This window comes from Papio anubis, chromosome 4 (genome assembly GCF_008728515.1).
Source record: "Papio anubis isolate 15944 chromosome 4, Panubis1.0, whole genome shotgun sequence".
Classification (NCBI taxonomy): Eukaryota; Metazoa; Chordata; class Mammalia; order Primates; family Cercopithecidae; genus Papio; species Papio anubis.
Genome location: NC_044979.1, coordinates 46,331,305 through 46,358,071, shown reverse-complemented (window position 1 = coordinate 46,358,071; position 26,767 = coordinate 46,331,305). Strand labels below are relative to the sequence as shown.

Sequence of the window (26,767 nt, the reverse complement as noted above, 5' to 3'; positions counted from 1 at the left end):
TTAAGGCGTCGAGGCCTCGCCTGCCCCGCCTTAGCTCCCGCGCTAGAGAGAAACATGTATCGTTTCCGATCACAGCTCTTCACGGGGATTTCTGCTGCCGCCACCGCCCACTCTTACCCCCGCCGTTTCTCGCCTCTGTTGTTAGCCGAAGACTCGCCTCTCAGCCGCCCGCCGCACAGACGCACGAGTAAAAAGTGCAGCTCCATCGGCTGATCCTCGCTAAGCTCCGACTCTAGGCGGCACCGGGCGTCCCACGATGCCGAAGAACAAGAAGCGGAACACTCCCCACCGCGGTGGCAGTGCTGGCGGCGGCGGCTCAGGAGCAGCTGCAGCGACGGCGGCGACAGCAGGTAAGGGGTATCCCCGCCGCCGGCATCCCGGTTGCCGGCCAGGCTGGCAAGTCTCCCATGCTTGGGCACGGTGGGAGTTGTAGTTCTTTCTCTGCTCTACACGTTTGCGTTTCCAGGGTGCGTGGTTTGGCTACTGAACTACAATTCCCAGCGTGCCCTGGGCGCCGCTCCTCGCGCGATTTAATCTGGCGTGCGAACCGGACTCTTGGGCACCGGCTGTGGGGGCGGGGAGGAATGGGTCCATGGGCCTGAGAGTGTGTGGGAACAGGGGCTGACCGGGAGCTGGGCGGGAAAGGAACTATTCTCAGAGTTCCTTTCTCTGCGGCGATCTCTCCCGATCTCTCCCTGACCACGGGTGGGAAAGAACAGGGAGTTGGGTCCATGCCGTCACTGGCCGCCTTTGAGCGCCCGGCTCCAGTATGGAGCTTCTGGGATGCCAAACGTCCGGCGGGTTTGGACGAGCTCTTGCGTCACGCGGCCTGGGCCTTGCGCGGTGGGCCCGGGGTGACGCAGAGGCGTCGGGGAAGTTTTCCGTCCCGCCTGTCCACCTGGCCAGGCGGAGGCCTCGGAGGCGGGGGGACCACTTTCTCCCCCCTAGGCTGTGCTCCTGCCCCTAACTGGCACCTACAGAAGCCCCGAACCTCTAGCACCTCTGCGATCACCCGAGGCGACCTCCTGCTCACGGGGGAAAGAAACGCGTTCTCCTTTGTGCTGCATTCTATATGTTCTCTGCAGTGAGCCCCAGAGAGCCAGGATGTTGGGGAGCTTAGGTTGCAGTTGGCTAAAAGTTGAGGTTATTGTGCCCTCGCTACGAAGTCAAAGTTTTTCCTGGGTGGGATGGGTAGGTGCTTAACCGAATTTATGGTTTTCTACTTATATGGTTAAGAAAAAGGATTCCAATTGGAATTGGAAGGCCCTTCTAGGAGAGACCCCAATAAACTCAAATCGAGTATTAAATAACCTGGTAATATTTTATTTAGAAATTTAAACAGGAGTTAAATATTGGAGTATTCTCTGACGTTATCGCACTGGAACTACTAGCTGTTAGGTATTTTTGAACACAGTTGTCACTCTGCCACGGCTGCCACTCAGAACGATATGCCTTTGTTCACAAGAAAAGTAAATATGCGGGTTGTGTTGTTAAAGGTTATTGGAAACTGGCATTCAGAAAGCTCAAAAACTCGTGATCATGTATTAAACATTTAATACTTGACCATAGGGAGAGATTCTTAAAACAGCAATCTTTTCCATTTTTTTAGGTGCCTCTTTATTTTGAATGCTCTCCATGTTGATGAAATTCATTTTTTATCAAGATGTAAAATATGTAATTAGTTTATTGTGGCCTCTGGTTGCTCTATGTGAATTGAGGATACTTTTTTTTTTTTTTTAAGGGAAAGGGAGTCTGTCTGTGTCGCCTAGACTGGAGTGCAGTGTGGTGTGATCATAGCTCACTGCAACCTTTTAACTCCTGGTCTCAAGCAATTCTCCCACCTCAGCCTTCTGTAGCTAGGACTATGGGCATGTGACACCGTTCCTGGCTATTTTTTACATTTTTTGTAGAGACAAGGTCTGTGTTGGCCAGGCTGGTCAGAAGTCCCTCGTCCCCAGGGATCCTCCTGCCTCAGCCTCCCACGATGCTGGGACAGTGCCTGGTCTGAGGATATTTCTTACCACTGTGTTTTAGCTTTTCCTCATCTGAATCAAACATTTTAATTCTTTCTAGAAGATACTTATTTTATTCTTTTACCCTTTTGTTGATGAAATGGAAAAGTTTGAAAGCTAAAGTTTGAAAGTTGTAATGATATTAGTAATGGCCTAGATCAGGCACAAACCTTTATTCCCGTCTAAAGTTTCTGGGCAAGCCTCCTTCCCTCTTTGTGCTTACAGTACCTCTGGTGCCACTCTGGTGGCTGTGCGGGGATTGCCTTTTAAATTTTGCCTCAGGGCTCATTTGTGACCTTTCATCAACTTTATTGCTGCTACCTTTTCACTATTTTAGTAGAAAAGATGCATTTCACCACTGAATTTTATCATACGTAAACAAATAGAAAATAATTCTTTGATTAATTTATAACACAATACATGCTTTGAATATCTTTGGAAGTATGTACTAGAACTTGTTAACTGTGGTTGCCTCTCAGAGGTGGAACTGGGGAAAGGGATGGGGGTGAGATTTATTTACTTTTTGAAACTTTAACTTGGTCCCATGTGAATGTTTTATGTGTTTAATAAACAATTAATAAATAATAGTTGAGTAGAAGAGATGGAAAATTACACAAACTTTTGCTTACTTACAAGCCACTTACCTAATTGGTATTTTTAAATGACATCTAGAAGAAATGGGATTCAAATGAGGTCTCCACTATATAACCAAATTGTCATTATTACTTTAATGACTTAAACTATTTTTTATGTTAGTGGAGAGTTTTAGGAAGGTAATAAAATTGACTTCTTTTATACAGGTATGTCATAGCACTTAATTTAAAGAGAATGTTTTCAAGAAAGAACAAAACCTTGTTAGTAAGCTCTCTAGAAATAATTACTTTATATACCTAGAGTGCCATCTCTTTCACAGTACTTAGGCTCACAACGTGGGTGAGTTTGACCTAGATATCAGACATTCATACAGGGTTTTTTTTCTTGATATATATATGTGTGTATTTTTTTTCTTTCCCTCGAATCTTAGAAATCATTAATACTGATGAGTTAAGGGACCAGAGTAAGAGTTGCATAGGAGGAATACTCTCAGAAATAGGCTGTGAAAAAGAAAATCTGTGAATTGACTTGTGAATAAATGTTAATAAAATTAATCAGATGACACTCATCTGTTGCCATGACTTCAGTCATAAACACGAGGAAGATAGATCCAGAAATAGAGTATGATGTCATAGGTTTTTGTTTATTCCTGTCCTAAGCACTCTAAGAAATTTTGAGATTTTGGCTTCATTACTTAATCTTTATGCTTTACTACTTTGGCACCAAGCAAGCAAATCTGAAGGCCACTTGCTTGCTGTGTTAATTTAAAAATCTGCTAAATTCTCTGTTTTGATTTTAAAAAAAGACAACTCCTTTAAAAAAAAAAAAATCCAGCCCAACAGTAACAGGCTTAAATTTGGAGCATTAAAAAAAAAAACAAAACCCTTAGGGTGGTGACGTTTGAACATAGGAACTTTGATTTTACTGAAAGGGAATTAGGTTCAGAGGTTAGTCAGGTGACTCACTGTCACTTTTAGGGCAGCATTTGGGACTTAACTCAGTGCTGATTGTAGTGCATGACTTGGCAGGCCTTTTATTTAATGCAAAATCCCTAAGCGACTGTGTGTTTATTCCTGAAGTTAATGAAGTTGAAAGAAAGATTCTAGTTTTTAAAAAGATTTTATTTTTTTTAGTAACAGCATTGGTACTTTTTTTTTTTTTTTGAGACAGAGTTTCACTCTTGTCGCCCAGGCAGGGAGTGCAATGGTGCTATCTTGGCTCACTGCAATCTGTGCCGCCTGGATTCAAGCAATTCTTCTGCCTCAGCCTCCCAAGTAGCTGGGATTACAGGTGCCTGCCACCAGGCCCAGCTAATTTTGTATTTTTAGTAGAGACTGGGTTTTGCCATGTTGGCCAGGCTGGTCTCGAACTCCTGACCTCAGGTGATCTGCCAGCCTAAGCCTCCCAAAGTGCTGGGATTATATGTGTGAGCCACCTCGCCCCGCCAGCAATGGTACTTTTAAACTCTTGCACGTTATATAGAACCTTTCCCTTTAAGGTAGTTTATCTGATAGGCTTTTATACTATATCAAATACCAAAACTTCTATTTTAAACCTTTTTTTCTTCTCTCACTTTAAGTTGTCTTTAAAACTACCCTGTCTTAACTCCTTAATTCCCCTTAACATAAGACATATGTAACCTAAAAACCTATTCACCAGTTCGTGTTTGCTAAGCCCAGCCATTCTCATTGGAAAATGTATTTGTCTTACTCTTATGATTATCTATGATACAACACTCTATTTCTGGATCTGTTTTCATTGTCTTCATGATTTGAAATCATGGTCTGGAAATAATTTTTTCATCTTCATATCAGTTTTTTTTGAGACAAGGTCTTGGCCTGTTGCCCAGGCTGGAGTGCAGTGGCACCATCTCGGCTCACTGCAGCGTCTTCCCCCCCGGGCTCAAGCGATTCTTCTGCCTCAGCCTCCCGAGATGCTGGGACTATAGGTGTGCACCACCATGCCAGGCTAATTTTTGTATTCTTAGTAGAGACGGGCTTTCACCATATTGGCCAGGCAGGTCTCAAATTCCCAACCTCAGGTGTTCCACCTTCCTAGGCCTCCCAAAGTGCTAGGATTGCAGGCGGGAGCCACTGCCCACCTTCCTATCAGTTTTGGTGTCATAAAAAATGAGTGCCTCTGCTGGGGGCGCAGTGACTCACACCTGTAATCTCAGCACTTTGGGAGGCCGAGGTGGGTGGATCACGTGGGTGGTTCACGAGGTCAGGAGTTCAAGACTAGCCTGACCAACATGGTGAAACCCTGTCTCTACTAAAAATACACAAAAAATTTGCCAGGCGTGGTGGTGTGCGCCTCTAATCCCAGCTACTTAGGAGGCTGGGGCAGGAGAATTGCCTGAACCTGGGAGGTGGAGGTTGCAGTGAACCAAGATCACGCCACTGCACTCCAGCCTGGGCGACAGGGACAGAAAAAAAAAAAGAATGCCTCTTATTAGAGGACTGATGCGTATAGTTGATATATCATTGGTGCTTTGAAATAATGTATTAGGTGAACTGACTTAGTTTAAGAATATTTAAATATGTTCACTTGTGATAAAATTATCTCTTTTTATATGAGTCTGTGGTTTTATTACTGGATTTCTCTTAAGTAAACTTAAAAATTCCAAAGTTAAATATTTAGATATATGCCAATAAAATAACTTACTTCTTTCCTCTTTTACCTAATAGGTGGCCAGCATCGAAATGTTCAACCTTTTAGTGATGAAGATGCATCAATTGAAACAATGAGCCATTGCAGTGGTTATAGTGATCCTTCCAGTTTTGCTGAAGATGGTATGAGTTTTAAATTTAAATTTGCGACTTTAGATAAAATGTTTCAGGTGGAGGAATTCTTGTAGCTAAGGTATACTATTGTTCCCTGTCTTTTTTTCTTTTACATTATAATGGCTGGTTTATATTATTTCTTAGGACCAGAAGTCCTTGATGAGGAAGGAACTCAAGAAGACCTAGAGTACAAGTTGAAAGGATTAATTGACCTAACCCTGGATAAGAGGTAGGCAATACTGGAAACTCCATTCTGTGTGATTCTACGCTTGATCTTAGTCAAAAGCTAAGAGAAGTGATTATTCTGTGTGATTCTAATCAGCTACCTTACATATATATAATTTGTACAGCTCTCAGATAATAGCAATCTATTTTTCCAGAAGGTTAATTTGTTTACTTTGGATCATGTTTCTTGTTCCATTGGACTTTAATGTGTGTGGTAACATGCCATTAGAATTTAGATTGAGTCAGATTAGTAATTATTCTAGCATAACAGCACATACATAACTGTATTTGATTATAATATAAATGAATTTATTGAATTAAAAGTTAATCTTCAACTAGAAATGATAATGAAACCTTGCTTTAAGCTGCTTGTCTGCTAATGTTGTTATGATATGAAAAAATGTCAAAGCTAGATTGTTTTTCTTCACTATAGCTTCAGAACTGACCTTAATAGAATTAAAGAGCCCTGAAGATGCAATTCTAGACGTTTATAGTTTTTTAAAAAGTGTAAATTTACTTAAATATGTAATATAGGAAAACAATACATTGAAACTATACTCATACATTGAAACGATAAAATATTATGTAGGCATTTAAAGTTGTGGCTATCAAACTAAGAAAAATGCCATGATATAAAGCGGCCTTAAGTGTTTTGTGTAATAAGGTGAGTCATAGATGGAAATTAAATTATATTATTGACAAATGGTTAGAGCTTGATGAGAATTAGATTTAAAAAATCTATACATAGATAAAGTTTAGAAGGAAATAAGATTTTAAAAAGTTACTTATTGTATACTCCAACTGGATCTTCTTTCTCTTACATTGGGTGTTAAATAGTGCGAAGACAAGGCAAGCAGCTCTTGAAGGTATTAAAAATGCACTGGCTTCAAAAATGCTGTATGAATTTATTCTGGAAAGAAGAATGACTTTAACTGATAGCATTGAACGCTGCCTGAAAAAAGGTAATGCCCTTATTTTTGAGTCACAGACATAGAACTAATAAGGAGTGTGTTAGCTTCTTTTCGGTAACATTCAGTAATAGCACTGGAACACTGGTCCACTCTTAAAATTTTCTAATAGTCAAGGAGTACACCATCTTGTTATAGTTCAAAATGAGACTTGTTAGAACTTTTTGTTTTACGTAAAAAAAAAAAAAAAAAAAGCTTGAAACTAAGAAGGATTGGGGTAGATTGTCATCATCCTTTTTTGTATCAGTAGAGGTGATAGTCATTCTCTTGTTTTACCAGAAAAGCTTGAAAGTGTATGTCAGACATCTAGCTCATTTTCCCTTGCACTTATATAAAACATTGATTATACCTGTAAATTACATCATTTTCAGGATATCCCTTGGAATACTTGAATTCTAGAACTTTGTAATAGAAATTCTGGAATTCAAATTGTTACAGCGATATAACTTTTTTTTTTTTTTTTTTTTTTTTTTTGAGACGGAGTCTCGCTCTGTCACCCAGGCTGGAGTGCAGTGGCGCGATCTCAGTTCACTGCAAGCTCTGCCTCCCGGGTTCCCGCCATTCTCCTGCCTCAGCCTCCCAAGTAGCTGGGACTACAGGTGCCCGCCACCTCGCCCGGCTAGTTTTTTGTATTTTTAGTAGAGACGGGGTTTCACCGTGTTAACCAGGATGGTCTCGATCTCCTGACCTCGTGATCCGCCCGTCTCGGCCTCCCAAAGTGCTGGGATTACAGGCTTGCGCCACCGCGCCCGGCCAGAACTTTTAAGACCAAAGAGAGATCTTAAAGATAATGTTGTCAGACCTTAAAGTCCAGTGTTACCAGACTTACCAGATTTAGGAACCACCAAATTTAAAAAGACTTGTGACCAGGCATGGTGGTTCACATCTGCAATTCTGGCACTTTGGGAGATGGAGGTGGGAGGGTCGCTGGAAGCCAGGAGTTGGAGACCACCTGGGCAACAAAGCAATACTTGGTTTCTATTATAACAAACAAAACAAAACAAGATTTGGTGTCTGCCAACTTAGCCAAGTAAGAACATTATGAAAATAATTATCTTCCACTATCATTGTTTTATTAGCAAAATATTCTAGCACCAAAAATGTAGAAATGCACTTTTAAAAAATTGAATGAACTAAGCTTTATATTCTTATTTTTCTCATTTTACCTGAGAGTAAAAAATTTTGTTGTAAGTGAAACCTTTGATCAAATTCACCTCTCCCATTGAATAGAATAAAGAAAGGCCTAGGAAAACTGAGATGGATCTAAGCTTATATATCTTGTTATTGGTATAGTTGATAGCAGACCCAACTTTTTAAAGATAACACAATGGCTCTATTAAAGGTGTTTTACATTCAAACTGTATGCTATAATGGTTGTTAAACTAGATGACCTTTAAAAATTCCATTTTAGCTTGCATATTTTTTACATTTTTAATTTATCAGGTAATAGTTTAAGTTTAGTATTTGCCCCACACCTCACCTGTGGTATATACAGTTCTCAAGAGTTAATTTATATTTACCTTTATATAAATGTATTTTTTGCACCACTGCATTCCAGCTTGGGTGATAGTGAGACCCTGTCTCAAAAAAAAAAAAAAAAAAGTTAATAAATGTATTTTTTATGGTCTTAAAGAATTATTTTTAATCCCGTATTTATTTTAAAAAAAGTTGGTGGGGAAACCCTGAAGGTTTACCTGATGGACTGTGTACATCTGAAATGCTTAGGAGATTAATTCAAGGGCAATTTGAGCACTGTTTATATGAGTACATTAAGGAGTTTGAAGACAGAAATTGGTTTGAAACACATTTAGTTGAACTGTTGAAATACTCCCTTAAGATAGGTATTAATCTCCATTTTACAGATGAGGAACTCTAGAGAATAAGAGTAATTAATCGATGATCATTTGGCTACTAAGTAGAATCTAGGATTTGACTGAGGTCTGTCTGTCTTTATAGTTTGAGCTCTTTAGCCTAAGTGTGTAACTTGCATCAAAGCCTGGAGCATGGGGTTTCAAAAATGGTAAATGCTATTTTGTCATTGATCAAATTTGGGAAATTACTGTCTTAGTGAGTCTACTGAAAAGACTATTGTGATTGCATCTTGGCTGCTTTTATAGGTAAGAGTGATGAGCAACGCGCAGCTGCAGCATTAGCATCTGTTCTTTGTATTCAGCTGGGCCCTGGCATTGAAAGTGAAGAGATTTTGAAAACTCTTGGACCAATCCTAAAGAAAATAATTTGTGATGGGTCGGCTAGTATCCAGGCTAGGCAAACTGTAAGTATAAGATATTTACATTTATAGATCTGTCTATTCATGATACCCAGACATGGTGCGCCTATAGTACCATACCAGCTACTCAGGAGGCTGAGGCAAGAGAGAGGATCTTGTAAGTACAGGAGTTTGAGGCAGCATTGAGCTATGATCATGCCACTGAACTGTAGCCTAGGAGACAAAGCCAGACACTGTATCTTAAAAAAAAATAATAATTAATTCTATATTTATGGATTTGGGTAGACATAGGAAACTCTGAAATTCTGACTTGCGAAATAGTCTTCCAATTTTGGGGTTTGAGAAAGCTTTCATTCTCTAATTGTTGGATGTTTACCTCTTATAACACTTGACTTTAGATTTTGGGTTTTAGGGGTTTTATATTTTGTTTTTGGTGTGGCAGTAAGTGATACAAATGATCATATGGACATGTTTTACTTTGTCACAGAAACATCTGATGTGGTCTTAGTGGATTTGGAAAAATAACATGTGATCCTAAACTTTTTTTAAACAAGTGAATCAGTTTAAGCTTGAAACATTGTAATACTTTTAATATTGATTATCTGAATCAGCTTCCTTATTAGTGTTACTTAAGTGACATTAATCTTTGTCTAAGTAGCTTGGTAAAAATGTATTTCATCTTCTTATCATCACCATCCAATGCAAATTGGCTGGAACCCCAGGCCTCCATTGCAGCTTCACCCACCTCTAGGTTCTCTCCATATGGCAGCCAGGGTAGCTAGGTGACAGACTCAGACAAAGCATGTCACTTTTGCATCTAGTTCCTTGGCTTACCAGGCATATGGAAGCTGGGAATAGTCTAGTTGTTTGCCCTGGAGGCAAAGAAATTGGAGTTTGGCAACTTCATAGTAATCTCCGTTTCCTCCAGTAGTTAGTAATACTGAAATATTTAATTAGCTTTTGCTACTTAACTTTTTCTTTTCTCCTTTTTGAGGAATATATGCAACTTTTAAATCATGTGGAACTATGGGTATAATTTCGTACTAAAATGACAGAAGACACTCTGCTGGGTAGATTTTTGGAGCAGTCACTTAATTTTGATTATATGTGAGTTTTTTGTTCATTTAAAGGCATTTTCTTTTTCATACTTCCGAGTTGCTGTGGATTTTTAAAAAACCTTAGTCTCCCTGTTTAGCAGATGGAATCCATATTAAATTGAGGCAGTCCTAGGGTTTTTTTTTTTTTTTTTTTTGACAGAGTCTCACTCTCCTACCCAGGTTGGAGTGCAGTAGCATAATCATGGCTCACTGCAGCCTCCACCTGCTGGGCTCAGATTATCCTCCTGCCTCAGCCTCCTGAGCAGCTGGGACTATAGGCGTGTGCCACCTTGTCTGGCTCACTTTTAATTTTTTGTAGAGATGGGTCTTGCTGTATTGCCCAGGCTGGCCTTGAGCTCCTGGGCTCGAGTGATCCTCCTGCCTTGGTCTCTCAAAAGTGTTGAGATTATAGGTGTGAGCCACCGCACCCAGCCAGTTCTAGTTTTTAATTGGCTGTTTTTCTTAGAGTCATCAAAAGGAACCATGTAGCCTTGCTTCTGCTGCTTACTTAGCAGAAGGGATTATGGATTGAACATTTCCTTTAATGCTTCGGCTACTTTTAAATTTTAACAGTGTTCAGTTTTTACCAGGATGATATAATGAAAATAAAATAGTGACACCAAGCAGATTAATATCACAGATATCCTCATAGTACCGGAACAGAACTGACTAAAACCTGGGCCTGATGCCAGTGGTGACTTTAACGACTTAAAGCTTTAATAATACTTAGAACAACATGAGGGAATTTTAGTAACAAAATGTAGAATAATAAAATCTCAGATAACAAATTCTGTTTTTATACGGATTAATTTGTTAAAACAAATTTTCTGAGAATTGAAGGCTTCTGTTTATGTTGCAGGTAGATGGCTTGTGTAAGTGTTGTGTTCTAAGTGTTTTATTCGATAAGCTTTACCTTTCTAATCATATAGTGTACTCACTTTTGTTTAGCCCTTCCCCTCTGCAAACAAAAGGCAATTATATGATTCCCAGCCTCTTTTCAGCATAATCCAGAATAAGTGAAATTTGAATTAATAGGATTAATTAATTAGGTGGGAAGTTTGAAGACAGTTATTTACGTTTTATGAAATTTCTGCTCCTGTGTGCTTATTTCTTGGAAGCTGATTTCTTTTAGAAGTTTTCATAGTAGAGTCTTCATAAGAACAAAAGAATATAGATAGTTTTAACAGCTAAAAAACCGGTGGAATTGTAATGTGTTTTAAAGGCTTTTTAATAGAGAGGGCAGGCTTCTTTATCTCATATGTCTAAGCTTTCTATCTTTGAATTACAGTTGAAGTTTGAAATGATCCAGTAAGCACCTGTAAAGCATACAGAAAGGAAACGAGGGGATAGTTCACCCTTTCAGAATGCTTTACTGACATAGACTCATAAAAATAATTCAGTAATTTAAATCATAGATTATGGAGCTGCAATTGTTTTAGAAATTATGTAATTCTTCTGCATGCTTTTGATTTTATGGATCAATAAGAGAAGACCGAAGAAGAACAGAATCACTTTGTTAAAGTCATGCTGTGAGTTTGGTAGCAGAGCTTGAACTGAAATGCACTTCCTTTGATCTTAGTTCAGTATTCTTTCTCTCCTCACCTCTTTTATATACAGTGCTTGGGACCTAATATATCATGTTGCTGAGAACATTTTCACGTTGAATTATAAAAGCAGGAAGATGTAGAATTAATAAGAAATAAAATCATTAATGTCTATACATATATATTTTTTTTTTAGTGTGCAACTTGCTTTGGTGTTTGCTGTTTTATTGCCACAGATGACATTACTGTAAGTAAAAAACCTTTGATTCTATTATCTGTGGTTATTTCTAATTTATCTGTGGTTATTTCTAATTTAAGGTGGTTATCTTACTTCATATTATTATGCATTAGGAACTATACTCAACTCTGGAATGTTTTGAAAATATCTTCACTAAGTCCTATCTCAAAGAGAAAGACACTACTGTTATTTGCAGCACCCCTAATACAATGCTTCATATCAGCTCGCTTCTTGCATGGACACTACTGCTGACCATATGCCCAATCAATGAAGTGAAGAAAAAGCTTGAGATGTATGTATTTTTAGTTTCATGTTTTATAAAAGCAACATTTAGTGGACATAATTGGTTGTATTCACATAGTAATGACTAACTGTTTTTTAGGCATTTCCATAAACTTCCAAGCCTCCTCTCTTGTGATGATGTAAACATGAGAATAGCTGCTGGTGAATCTTTGGCACTTCTGTTTGAATTGGCCAGAGGAATAGAGAGTGTAAGTATCTAACTGGCAGAGGAGAAAGCTTGTGTCACAAGGCCCATTGTTCCATCATTACCTTGCAATTGAGAATTGGACAATAACTTTGGAACATGGCCAGCTTGAGAACTCAGTGATTTATTTCCCTGCTTCTTGGCAGTGGTGGTATAATACTTTAGAGAGCGGAAACCAGTAGGGGTTGTAGAGCAATGTTTGACTGTGGTTTGTTATACTTAATTTTTGCTGTCTATAGAACTGCAGTTTAGGGATGCTCATGGAGAGAGTTTTTTCTAGTGTAAACTGTATGAAACTGCTTGAATTTCTCAGATACCCGATATATCAAGCTAATGAAGGCACGTGATACTTCATAATTAATATCAAACAAATGAATAAAATAGGTTTGGGATGAGATGGGTTCAGTAACTTCTCTAAGCCAAAGATGGAAATAAACACTGCTCATTAGACGGGACATGTGCTTTGCAGTTACCCATTCACTTGTTCACTCACAGATGTTAGTTACCATGGGTTGGCTCTCGATGGGATTTGAGTTTGTGATAGTTTGATCAGCCGACCCAGTTTGCTTTGTACTTGTTTTTGGTTTAGTGCTTACCATCTTATGTTCCAGGAAATCCTTTAATTTGGGCAAACTGGGTCATTTGGTAGCCCTAGTTTGTCATCTCTATTTTAAGGATTGCTAAGATAAAGGAATGCCTCAAATCTTACCATTGGAAGGGAGAATTTATTCTTAAGATACGTGATTCAGATACTGTGGTGATATTTAGAAATGAGGAGCAGGTTTGACTGCCTTCACACTGAATCTGTGAAGGATCCAATAAGAAAACTAAACATATGGGAAATGGGTAACTAAATAGTAGATATTATTGCCAACCTTGAATTACTTACTAGCTGCTTTTTAATTTAAGGAGAAAGAGTATATTTTCAGAATGAAACTTTTTTGCATTTAAAGAAGTTATTTAACAGTGAAGAGTCCCAAACAGGATTAATACAGTTCTGCCGTGTATAGTCATTCACATTCCATTCTAGGCCTGTATTGAAGAACGTTTACAGTCTTAAAATTTTTGTGTGTGAAGTGACTCTCTCCTCCCCTACACTCCTTTTGTTTGAGGGATTACAGTAGGTAGGAATGGAAAGTAAGTTAATGTTGTCAGTAGCTAATAATTCTCCTTATGTGAGAAATTGGACTCAAATTTAGCAATTAATTTAATTTTACTGAGCTAGTTAATACCTTCTTAACCTCAAGGCATGGAAACCAGATGTCCCAATTTTTACACTTACATTCCTCTACTGGCCAGAAATGGCAGTTTCTTTTCGTTTTTTTCCTTGGAAATGCATTTTTAAAATGAAGTCATAATGCAGTTTTAATTATACGTGTTGAATTTAAGTTTGTATAAACATTATATGTATAGACACATACATATATATACACACACACATATTTTTTCTCTAACTTAATAAATTACACAAGATAACTAGGAGAACTCATCCAGACATACTTCATTTGACTTGAATTTTTGTCCAAGGGCAAAAATGAACTGGGTTACAAAATAGAACCTAGTGTTTTTATTTGCCTTTTTTTTTTTTTTTTTAAATAAGCTTCTTATATGTGGGTGCTGGTTGGGGGATAGTTATAGGGTGTTCAAAAATGAAATCTAGGGTGTTAGTGAAAAACATGGACAGATTTAAAATAGGGTTCATACAGCAAATGAGTTTTTGAATTATTCAAGTCCTTTTGCTGACTTACTTTCTGATGTTATTAACTTTGAAATCTAGTGATGTGACGAATTCTGCCCGAGAGACTTAGAAAAAAACTTTCGAAGAGCTAACTTTTAGGTTGGATTTTAATGAATGAGTTAGTTAAATAAAAATAATAAACTGTTCAAAGTTGAAATTAGTAATTATTACTCCTTTGTGAGAGTTCTAGGTTGATGGATGTTTGCCATATAACCAATTAGATAATAGTAGACTCTGGAGCTGTTCTGCCTACCTTCAGATCTCTTTCTCTCTTACTAGTTGGATAATATTGGGCAACTTCTCTATGCCTCAGTGTCCTTATCATTAAATGGAGAAATTATTAGTCACAACCTCATAGAGTTGTTGAGAACACATGATAGGTACAGTGTAAGTGGTAGCTGTTACTTGGAATGTTGGTTGAATTGAGTATTGCGTTTGGCAGTAGTCTGCTAGTGGCCTTTTAGGAACTCTAGAGTAACAATATAAGAGAGACATTATTTGGTGGGCAGAATTAAGATCTTGGGAGCCATTGCTGGTGCAATCCCAACTTGGGAAAATTTAACAAAATCTAGTTAGACCTTTTCCAAGTCTCACCCATTCCATTCCCCAGCTGAGCGGACAGGGGAAGTGCTATATCATAGAGAGAAAAAAAGATAATAAAAGACCAAATATACTCCTGGGAAGTAAAATCTGAAATCACCTAGATTTTATACTTTGGAAGCAGCAACTTAGCATTCTTCTTGTTTTTTTCCCTTGTTTGTATAATAACTGACCCTGTGTAAAAATATCTCCATACCTTGACAAAGATATTCTGCCTTGGTGAGTAGGAATTGAAATAAATAAGTCTTTTTAAAGACAGGGTCTCTCTGTGTTGTCCAGGCCAGAGTGCAGTGGCAGGATCATACCTCACTGCAGCCTCAGACTTCTGGCCTCAAGCAATCCTCCCTCCTCCTTCCAAAGTGTTGGGATTATAGATATAGAGCCACGGTCTGGCCTCAAGTTTTATTTTAATATTAGGCTTTTGTATGATTTTTATTTCTTAATACTTAGCTATCCAAGACCCAGCTTATTTTGTTTATAATGAGTGTTCCAGTGACTTCTGTATAGAAATAATAGTTTGGGGAATGGTTAGTTTTTGTGACCTTAAGCATCTCACCCTGTCTGCCTAAACTTTTCCAGAAATTTTCTTTGGTTTCATTTCATCCTAATTCCATTCAGCTTTTGAAACCATTTAATTGGTAACTTATTTTGCTTTGAAATAATTATCTTCAGCTGACCAGTTTGTTGTATTTATATTGTGTTAGATTCAAACAGGCTATTTATAACAGTAAGATCTATAACGTAATGGATGTTTATCTCCTGTGTTTTATATATTTCTAATAGTTCCTTATGATAAACCTATGAGATGTGGGTGGTGATAACTGTTACATAAGAGGAGCCTGAGACAGATTGCTAATGTAGTTCTGTCAGGTTGTGTAGATCTACGCGGCGGATGCTTGTGATTCAAACCTAGATGTTCGGACTGCAAAACCTGTGTCTTACGTATAATATTAAAGTGCCTCATATACTTGTGATTGCTACACAAATTTTTTAAAAAATGTGAGTTCTATGTGCCTCCAAATCTAGAATATTGATGTAATAGTTAATGCTTCAGAATTTATTGGGGAATTTATTTTTATGTCTTTTTAATGCTTACAACCATTGTTGGAGAGGGTGGATATTATCTTTTTTTCAGATGATAAGATAGATTTATAATTTATAAAACTTGGTGTGGAGAGTAGTAGATTTGAGATTCTAATCTAGGATTTTTGACCCTGTTGTGTAGTAATGACTGCTATTTTCTTTTTATTATTGATAAGAGTATATTAAGATAATTTATTTATTTCTCTGGGAGCTCATTTTTTATTTGCCCCAGAGTGGTACAGCTCTATTATATAATTATCCTAAACTCCAATTAATAGGCTTTTGAAAGCTGTTTATGGCCTGTTCTTAGTTACATGTTACATTTTATTTCCTTCCTTCCTTTTTTTTCTTTTTAATGCCCAAGTACTCTCTAGAGCCTTTTTTCTAAAATACTTAGCATTTAATTTTTCAAGTTTTAATAGGATATTGAACTTGGTGATTCACAAACTAAACTTGATTGGGTTTTATCCATTGCTAAGATTATATTACGGTGGAGTTTTTCAGCCGCAGCATGCACTATTGATATTTTGGGCTGGATTATATTTTGTTGTTGTAGGGATGGGGGCTGTCTTGTGCATTGAAAGATATTTTGCAGCATCCTTGGCCTCTCCCCACTAGGTGCCGATAGCACCCCCCTCTCCTAGTTGTGACAACCAAAAATGTCTCAGACGTAGTCAAATGTCCAGTGGGAAGTAAGAACATCCCCAGTTGATAATCACTGGCAGTGATTCTCACTTCTTAGAACAAATTAAAATAATGTATAGAATTTTCTTAAATTTTGATTTATTCTATACAAATTAAAAAACCCTTTACATATACAGCTATACACACATATATATATTTAGAATACTGTAAAAGAACAAGTAGCCAATAAAATGAGTAGGAGACTGCTAGTCCCTGACATGTACTTGTTTTTTATAAATAAAATTATTCCCATCTTTTTATGATGCAAGTTGATTCTTTGGAATTTAAACACAGTTTGGTCTATTTTAATACCTACTTTGCATCTTATTAGTGAGTATTGTCTCTAACTTAGATACAGGAGGTTGATTGGAACATTAGAGGAAAACATTTGTTGGAATAGTTAAGAATATGTAATTGGAAATATGACAAGAAGATATTTATGTACTTAAAAGCTAGAATATCTGTCACATTAATTTTGAGCTTATTTTTCACCAGTGTAATAATCCTTTTCATTTTAGACATAAAAAGAAACCAAGAAGGTCCAGAAGAGCTGTTATTTTAATTGAATAAGTTAAATGATTCTTTTTTTTTTTTTTTTTTTTTTGAGACGGAGTCTCGCTCTGTCGCCCAGGCTGGAGTGCAGTGGTGCGATCTCGGCTCACTGCAAGCTCCACCTCCCGGGTTCACGCCATTCTCCCGCCTCAGCCTCCGAGTAGCTGGGACTACAGGCGCCCGCCACCACGCCCGGCTAGTTTTTTGTATTTTTAGTAGAGATGGGGTTTCACCATGTTAGCCAGGATGGTCTCGATCTCCTGACCTCGTGATCCACCCGCCTCGGCCTCCCAAAGTGCTGGGATTACAGGCTTGAGCCACCGCGCCCGGCCTAAGTTAAATGATTCTTAACCTCTAATGCAATAAATGTTAAACATGTATGAATAAACTAGAACTGGAGATTGCCCATCTCCTGGGTTCTTAGTAAGAAGTATCTGTTCTAGTTTTGATCAGCTAAATAAGTTTGACTCATTTTTTAGATTTTAGTGTGGTTGTAAAATGGAGTTAGGGAATAAAAACACCACAAATAAAAGAGACTTCTTAAATGCATAGCCACGTTAACTATGACAAGGAAGCCCGTAATCTGCTTAAGGTCACAGCAAATTTCAATACATTTTGCAGCTGTGCCCCAGAAAGGGATTAAAACTTGTTCTTGCCTTAAATAATTTAATCACCTGAATTATGTGCTTTATTCCTTATTTGCAGTATGGCAGTAAATTAGAAAGTAGGTGCTTTAAAAGCACTACTAGTAGCTTTATGCCTTTGGCATAAGAATAATTGGAATTCTGTGAATGTTTGGTTTGGGGATTGGGAAGCCAAGAGTGGAAGCTATATTGGTATATCTGTCTCTCACTGAATTTCGAAATCCCAGTAATGTCTCATATATGGTGGGAACACGAGAAGTATTTGTTGGATGCATGAACTTGGAAGGGGAACGTTAATTGTTTTGCTGCAGTACATCATCTCGTAGTCAGCATTTCTGGGTTCGATTATTTCATGAAAATATGTGTTTATGTGTGCCTAGTCCCTAAACACCATGAAGATTTACATTGCCCTATGCAACTGGATATTTTCCAAAGGTAGACTGTTCTTTGTTAGCTCTATATGAGGTCAGAAAAGAAAAACAATAAAGGAAACAAAATTGCTTTTCTTGACCAGGACTTTTTTTATGAAGACATGGAGTCCTTGACGCAAGTGCTTAGGGCCTTGGCAACAGATGGAAATAAACATCGGGCCAAAGTGGACAAGAGAAAACAGCGGTCAGTTTTCAGAGATGTCCTGAGGGCAGTGGAGGTAGGCTTCTTAAATGCTGTAATAGCTTCTCGTTTTGAATTGGATTGTGTCAGGCTACTAAACTTGACAATTGGGCCATTTTGTTGATTGAATTTCACCTTTGAAAATAATATCTCATTTTACAGCCTAGCAGGTGTTTAACAATATAAGTGAAGACTTTTGTTTTTTTCAAAGGCAAATTAATGCTGATGTATAAAGATACTTTATTTTAGTTTTTTTCTTTTAAATCAAAAGACTCATAGTGATAGAAATGTATTTGACCTTGGTGTATTTGTCATTTAAACAGTGGTGCTTAGCATATACATTCTTAGTGTACAGTGTTTTTTGTGAATTTAGTAAGTTATTGCCTACCCCTTAGACTCCAACCCAGCTTCATTGTCTTTTATTTGTTTGTTTATTTATTTATTTGAGATGGCGTCTCGCTCTGTTGCCCAGGCTAGAGTGCAGTGGCACGGTCTCGGCTCACTGCAACCTCCGCCTCCCAGGTTCAAGTAATTCTTTGCCTCAGCCTTCTGAGTAGCTGGGATTACAGGTGCCCACCACCACGCCCGACTAGTTTTTTGTATTTTTAGTAGACACGGGGTTTCACCATCTTGGCCAGGCTGGTCTTGAACTCCTGACCTCGTGATCCACCCGCTTCAGCCTTCCTAAGTGCTGGGATTACAGGTGTGAGCCACCGTGCCAGAGCTCTTCATGATCTTTCTAGGAAAGCTGGAGGCTAAAAACTGAAATAACAAAACCCAGCATTTTAACAAGGCCACTTAAAATCATTATCTGATGCTTGAATTTCTTCTATAATTCTCAAACCTGTTTCAATCTATATGGGAAATAAATTGGTTTAGAATGCATGGCTAAAATGAACTATAGGACAAAAGATAGTCTCACTGGAGAAAACTGAAAACTTTAATAATTGTTTTTGGTAACCCAGGTAAATATTTTTTGTATTTAAAGGGTGTGTTTCTTAAGATTATTGCTATCTGATACAGCAGTTATTTTAAGAATATCTTTAAAATGTCATTCAACTTGATGTGTGTATGAAAATTTAAAATGAGAATTTAAACTGGAGATAGTGAGACCCCACACCAGATCCAGTTTTAATATGTTCCAAGGAATTCTTATATGTATCCTACTTTCTTAATTTTAATCTATTTTTTAAAAAGTAAAATCTAGGATACAAATTAGATCCTTTGGCATTTAAATACTTTGGTTAATGCTGACTTACCACATTATAGTAGTATTTTGTATTTACTCTGGATATTATAGTCTAAAAAACAAAAAACCTAACTAGAGCAAGTATCCATATTAAGAATTAAAATTAGTCTTATAATTAGTGTGGCAGTATCTCTAAAGTAAGCCATTTTCTTTAAGTAACTATAAACTATTCCTATATTTAGATTTGTTTTTGAGATACTATAGTTTTCAAAAACATGATGACATGTCCTAGATTTTCTGGATGGACCTGATTTCAAGTTTTCTGCCCTGATGCGTCACCTTTAAGTAGTAGATTGTAAGGGTCTCTACTGGCCGTCAAACTGGGCCAGCCATAGCACTCAGTACTGATTATTCAGAGGAAGACACAGCCTACACCAGTATTAACAGCCCGTTGTTGCGTATTCCTCAGACACTATTAAATGGAAGCCATTCCTATGCCATAGTGATCTACCTGCCCACCTTCTTTTCTTCATCTCAGGATCTCTCTTGTCCCTCCAGCCTCTGCTTCAATGCACCTGCCTGAGAAAGTCCTGTCCTCAGGACCTTGCTAAGGGTTGTTTCTCTTTTTCTTTCCACTGGAACCTAACTTTTTCTGGAGTACCCAGCTTCTCAGATGGGTCTTTTAAATGAAGGTTGCTCAACTGCCACAAAGGAGATGTAAACATCTTAGGTGTCGTAGTGGCTGCCGCACCATTTCTTTTCATTTAAAACCTTTCTTGAGGCTCATGCATTCCTCAAATCAGTGAGCACTTAATATTTTAGGTGTTTTGCCATAGTTTTCTTACTTCATTTCATTATACCTCTTAAGCAATAGAATTGTCTCCTTTTAAAGGAGAAATGGGGACCAAAGGAATAGAGAATAGTTAAGTAGCAGAGCTGAAATTTGAACCCACTGTTCTGTGCTCTTTGAGCATGGCCCAATCCTGTATACAGATAGGTCAAGTGAGAGAGTAACCGGTTTCACTTAGGTCTGTCGATTAGGTCCTTGGTGACCTTTATAAGAGCAGCTTCAGTGGACTGATGAGGGAAAAGCCAGATTGAAGTGGATTGAAAAGTGAGAAGTGATTAAGTGAAGATGGTATGCCTTGACTATTTTAAAAACCTTGGCTGTAATGGGAAGGGGAAGAGAGTTGATAGTTGGAATGTAGTGGCGGATTGCGGGAAGGTTTGTTGTTTTGTTTTGTTCTAGATAATAGAGACAATTTATGGAGAAGGAACCAGTGGAGAAAGGAGCATCTGAAAACGTAGTCTGTTTCTTAGTATCCATGAGGCATTGGTGCCAGGATCCCCCTCAGATACCAAAATTTGAGTATTCAAGTCCCTGATATAAAATGGCATAGTATTTGCATATAACCTATGCACGTATACTTTAAATCATCTGTAGATTACTTATAATACTTAATACAATGTAGGTGCTATGTAAATAGTTGTTATACTTTATTGTTTAGGGAATAGTGAAAAGAAAGAATAGTCTGTACGTGTTCAGTGTAGTTGCAATTTTTTTCTGAATATTTTCAATCCATGGTTGGTTGAATCCATGATGCAGAACCAACCAGATATGGAAGATTGACTATAGATGTAAAAGATTGGGATTAACCTTGAATTGTGGAGGGACAGAAGTCTATCTGTTACCACCGGGAGAGACGATAATAGGTAAGGATGCTGATGACTTTATAGAGGGTTGGTGGGAAATAGTTCTTTCCTGGTGCCTTACTGTTTTCTGAAATAAACAAGGTTAAAATAAGATAACTCTGCTGTTATTTATTTTTGAGCTGCTGTTACGCACCAGATTGTCACTGTGTTTGCCTCACATGCGTGTCCTCTTTTACACCTGTAATAACCCTCACGCAGTGTAGGTAAAGATGGCCCCATTTTACGTGCAAAGGAACAGACTCAACAAGGTTAAGTTACTTGATGAAATCACAAGCCCGCAAATTTGCCTGTCTGTGTTGTCTAGAGTTGACGGTCTTTTCTATTACATTATATACTTTGTCTGCTGAGTGAGAAGGGGCTGAGGTAGATGTCTGGAAGGCAGGTGGAGTGGTTTTGTCCTTCAAGTTCCGTCTCCTTTCTCCTCTCCCTGTGGCAGTCAGCTTCTTCCTTCTTGGTTGCTCTGACATATTCATGATTTACCGAAGAATTAAGTAACCAGTTTTCTTCTTAACAAGTTCTACCACTATTCCAGCTGACTTTTCTTTATCCATCTAACTTTTATTTCCGTGTCATTTGGGCTGCACTCCCATGGTTATACCTTTGAAATGGTCTTCTGACAGAATTGTTCCATTACTAAATCTTAGATTCTAGTGTTACCTCTTATTTTCTTATAAACCTAGCCTGAAACCTCTTGGAGCCCTCTGGTTGCTGGACCTTTCCTTTTTGCTTGGTCAGTTAACCCTATTTACCCTCACTTTCTTCCCTGGATCCCTGCTGATCATTTCACCACCCCCTGTTTGTGGTGCCATTGTGTTTTCCTGACTGTTTGCAACTTTCTTCCCTCTCCCATCCTAGGCCATTAAAAACACCTGACCTTTTCTTAAGTTTGTTGAGACATGTTGAAATTTAAAGATGTTCTCAACAATGTGGTTTTGTGCCTTAATAGTTATTGAAACTCAGTTGAGCCTTCAAATTGATCAAAACTAGACCAATTCTGTACCCTTACATACAGGATAGCAATAGTTTGTCTACATCTCAGGTATGACAGTATCAGTTTAAGCCATATTGTTAATTTATCTCAGCATGTATATGACTGTTTAGAAATTGTGTTTACATAAGATCCCTTTGGGCCATTTTAGTGCCTGTGGTAATTTTGGTTCTTCCATTGGTTAGGAACGGGATTTTCCAACAGAAACCATTAAATTTGGTCCTGAACGCATGTATATTGATTGCTGGGTAAAAAAGCACACCTATGACACCTTTAAGGAGGTTCTTGGATCAGGGATGCAGTACCACTTACAGGTAAGTATCATCCTTTCTACGTATTTGCTTTTAAAGTAGGGAGCAGTCTTGAATGTAGCTCACTTAATTGGCTTTTGAAATGAATTAGGTATCCAGAGTGCTTCCATGTGTTAGAAAACAGTAAACTTATTTTTGAAAGTAGACTTGAATAAATCTGAAGCTGTTCCTTTTTTTTCCTCTTTGTATTGTTGAAGTTGGGTGGACTGTTACCGATGTCCGTATGAAAGCAAATAGCTTGACATAGCTTTCTCAGATTCAAGGCATTGAAAACAATTTGCTCTCATATTGAGAAACAGAAAATAAGTGATCTAAGTTTATATCTGTAGGTTCCACATAACTTCTGTTAATCAGTCACTCTATCTGGTGAAAAAGAGCTATAATGTTTAATACTGAGCTGTACCACCTTTTTCTTTCACATAAGTCAAATGAATTCCTTCGAAATGTATTTGAACTTGGACCCCCAGTGATGCTTGATGCTGCAACACTTAAAACGATGAAAATTTCTCGTTTTGAAAGGGTAGGTTTTGTTTTTATTTTTAATAAAACTAAATGCGCCAAAACTTTGATTCTGTCTGGTTTCACGAAGTTAGCTGTGTCTACCTATACTTGGGAGTTTCAGTTTCTCATGATGTTTCATATAGAACAGCTGTACTAAAGATATAGAAAGCATGTAGAGTGGGGGGGCATATATATATACACACACACACACGTATATATATATATACACACACACACATAATACACTTGGATATGTACACACACACATATATATATATATATATGTCAGCCTGGGTGACAGGAGTGAGACCTTGTCTCAAAAGGAAAATGGAGAAAATAATATTGCAGCTTGTTTGCCCGTGAGGTATATTTCTTTCATTTTATGAAACATATTTTGACAACACATTAAAATGTAATATGTACGTATATATTTTACATATAATCCTATCTTAATATAGGAATGATGTTCATATTTTGTTTCTTTTTATTCTATGGAGTTTTTATGTTTAAGAATAAGGATTTACATAGTCCTTTTGTATCAGATAATAGCCTACTAAGTGAAGTACCAGACTCATTTTACAAATGAGGAAACTTAAGAGGGTTTGTAGCATTAAATAGTAATTAGTATGTTTTTTTTTTGTTTTTTTTTTGTTTTTTTTTGTTTTTTTGAGACAGAATCTTGCTTTGTCGTAATCTCAGCTCACTGCAACCTCTGCCTCCTATGTTCAAGCGATTCTCCTGCCTCAGCCTCCTGAATAGCTGGGATTACAGGTGTGCACTACCACACCCAGCTAATTTTTGTATTTTTAGTAGAGACGGGATTTTGCCCTGTTGGCCAAGCTAGTCTCGAACTCCTGACCTCAGGTGATCCACCCACCTTGGCCTCCCAAAGTGCTGGGATTACAGGCATGAGCCACCATGACGAGCCTACATTTCAGAAATCCTTAATTTATGTATATTATTTTGTGTTGAGATGAAATTCACATAACAGACTATTTTAAAGTATACAGTTCAGTGGTACTTATTACATTCATGATGTTGTGCAACTCTAGTTCCAAAACATTATCACCTCAAAAGAAAACCCTCTCTTTCTCAGTCGTTTCCCTTCTGCTACCCGCCGCCACCGTCTGCTCTCTGTCTCTGTGGATTTACTTTTTCTGGAGATTTCATATAAATGGAATTGTATAGCATGCAACCTTTCGTGTCTAACTTTTTTCATTTATCGTAATGCTTTGGAAGTTCATGTTGTAGCATGAATCAGAGAGCTTTATTTTTTGTGGCAGAATAATATTCCATTGTATGGATATATATCACATTTTGTTTATCCATTGTAACAGTTGATGGACATTTGGGCTGTTTGCATCTTTTGGCCATTGTGAATAGTGTTGCTCTGAACATTCACATACAAAAATTTTTTTTGAAAGGCTCTCTGCAATTTTGGGAGGTATTACCTAGGAGTGGAATTGTGCTGGGTCAGATGATAGTTTTACATTTAACTTTCTCAGAAACCACCAAACTCTTTTCCATAGCTGCTGCACCAGTTTACATTCCCATCAGCAGTGTAGAAAGGTTCCAGTTTCTCCATATCCTTACTAATAATTATTTTAATTATAGCCATTCTGGTGGGTATGAAGTGTTTAATTACATTTTATAGAACATAGTTGTTTCTTGTATGGCATTTTAAGTTTTGTAAGAAACATTAATATTTTTACATACTTTTCTCTTTTGAATAATTTTTTTTGAAGAAATCCCCTGCATAATGTATTGCCAGATTACCTTCCAAAGTTACTCTAATATTGGAGACAATATTTAAATTGCCTCTAGCAATGAATGAAGGCATGTAGTTGTTACACAAAGATTTGACACCTTCAAGTTTTATAATTTAAAAAATTTAATTAGTATTAAAATGGCACCTCATCACTTTTTTCCTTGTTGTTTTAATTGACAGCCAAGTAAGACTGTTTTCCACATTAGTCATCATTTGTCTTTTCTTGGATGAAACTAAATGTTGATGTCCTTTTTTCACTGTTGTTTTTTGAAATTGTCTTATTTTCTTGGTGTTTTGCAAGTTGATTAGTGCTTTTCTGAATATGGAATAGCCATTAACTCTTTTTTTTCTTCTTCTTCTTCTTTTTTTGAGACGGACTCTAGTTCTGTCGCCCAGGCTGGAGTGCAGTGGTGTGATCTCAGCTCACTGCCACCTTTGCCTCCCGGGTTCAAACGATTCTCCTGCCTCAGTTTTCTGAGTAGCTGGGACTACAGGCATGTGCCACCACGCCCGGCTAATTTTTTGTATTTTTAGTAGAAACGGGGATTCACCACGTTAGCCAGGATGGTCTTGATCTCCTGACCTCGTGATCCACCCACCTTGGCCTCCCAGAGTGCTGGGATTACAGGTGTGAGCCACCTCACCTGGCCCCCATTAACTCTTCATTCTTTGTGTGTATTTTATAAACATTTAAAGGTTTATAGGTTCAAATTAGTTCATTTCTTTTCTTTGTGACTTTTACCCTTTTTCAGTTTTATAAGAGTATCTTAAGTCTTACTGATGCATGTTTTTCCTTTTCTTCATTTCAGCATTTATATAACTCTGCAGCCTTCAAAGCTCGAACCAAAGCTAGAAGCAAATGTCGAGATAAGAGAGCAGATGTTGGAGAATTCTTCTAGATTTTCAGAACTTGAAGACTATTTTCTAATTTCTATTTTTTTTCTATTTCAATGTATTTAAACTCTAGAGACGGTTTTTATCTTGGATTAACTTAGATAACTTTTGTAGTAGGAGTTATATTGCTTATAATTTAATGTACAGTATTGAAACTGGTGAGTTCTGATTATTAAATATTCTCTGTAAATCAGTAAACATGTATAAAGTGTTTGTAATGTCATAATTGGTCATAATTTATTTACGAAGACAGCAAAAAACTTTGATTTCATGATGGGGAAAACTATTAGCCAAAGTTTAATTTCTTACACTGTGGTTGTCAAAAATACTGATTTGCTATAATGATATATACATACAAGATATTTAACTTAATATCTTAGACAAGAGTTCTGGATACAATTTTGGGATCTAGTTCCCTGGAAAAGCTGCTGTATTTTTAATTTTTAATGGAATGTAGCTTTTAAAATCCTGTCACTGGCATCAACAAAAGAAATTATGCCATGAGACCTTACAGTTGTACTTAAAAGCCATTCAGTTCAGCTATTGGGAGTTCACGATGAATTAGCATATGCCGGAAAGGTTGCTAACCTTAACGTCTGAGAGCAGTAACACTGATTTTATCTGCTGTATGAGACTTTGTGCATTTCACTTTGAAATAAAGATTTTTTTCACACCGAAAGTGCGTCTCTTCTAATAGAAGAAACATTATTTATGGCTTTGAGGTACAGAGTCCAAAATGACTAGGCCAGGTGGGCAGGGAGACAAAACTTTATGTATATATTTGCAAACATTAAAGTAGATGAAAAGGATGTAACAATACATAATTGGGATTAAGGTTTCTGACTTTCAAGAATATTGCTGCTTGGCAGCGTGCAGTGGCTCATGCCTGTCATCAGCACTCGGAGGCTGAGGTGGGAGGATGGCATGAGCCCAGTTTGAGACCAGCCTGGGCAACAGCGAGACCCTGTCTCTACCAGAAATTTTAAAAAAATGAGTGTGGTGGTGTGTGCCTGTACTCTTTATCTACTTGGGTGCTGAGGCAAGAGGGTAACTTGAGCCCAGGAGGTCAAAGCTGCAGTGAGCCGCGATTATGCCACTGCGCTCCAGCCCGGGTGACAAGAGTGAGGCCTTGTCTCAAAAGCACAACAGTAAAAAGAATATTGCTGCTTGTTTGCCCATGAGGTATATTTCTTTCATTTTGTGAAAAGCGTTTTGACAGCACATTCACATTTAATAAACTTTAGATTAAAATACATAGTGCAAGCAACGTGCCATTTCAAATCCATAGACTTGTTTCTTTGATATTCTTGGT

The 26,767-nt window shown here is 37.7% G+C and overlaps 1 protein-coding gene across 3 annotated transcripts; it reads left to right on the top strand.

Moving 5' to 3' along the window:
• IFRD1 (interferon related developmental regulator 1) lies at window positions 1-26,134 on the top strand. 3 transcript variants are annotated; one of them, XM_003896489.4, is made up of 12 exons: window positions 1-350; window positions 5,294-5,398; window positions 5,534-5,618; window positions 6,452-6,576; window positions 8,700-8,857; window positions 11,650-11,700; window positions 11,805-11,983; window positions 12,074-12,182; window positions 17,994-18,128; window positions 22,167-22,295; window positions 22,717-22,812; window positions 25,371-26,134. In XM_003896489.4, exons 1-12 carry the CDS (start codon window positions 257-259, stop codon window positions 25,458-25,460), a joined length of 1,356 nt encoding a protein of 451 aa, XP_003896538.2. In that variant the 5' UTR covers window positions 1-256; the 3' UTR covers window positions 25,461-26,134. The 3 variants fall into 3 exon arrangements, with proteins under 3 accessions (XP_003896538.2, XP_021791882.2, XP_009201976.2); XM_009203712.4 differs by lacking the exon at window positions 1-350 and adding an exon at window positions 372-1,191; XM_021936190.2 differs by lacking the exon at window positions 17,994-18,128.
• Window positions 26,135-26,767: the final 633 nt, after the last annotated feature.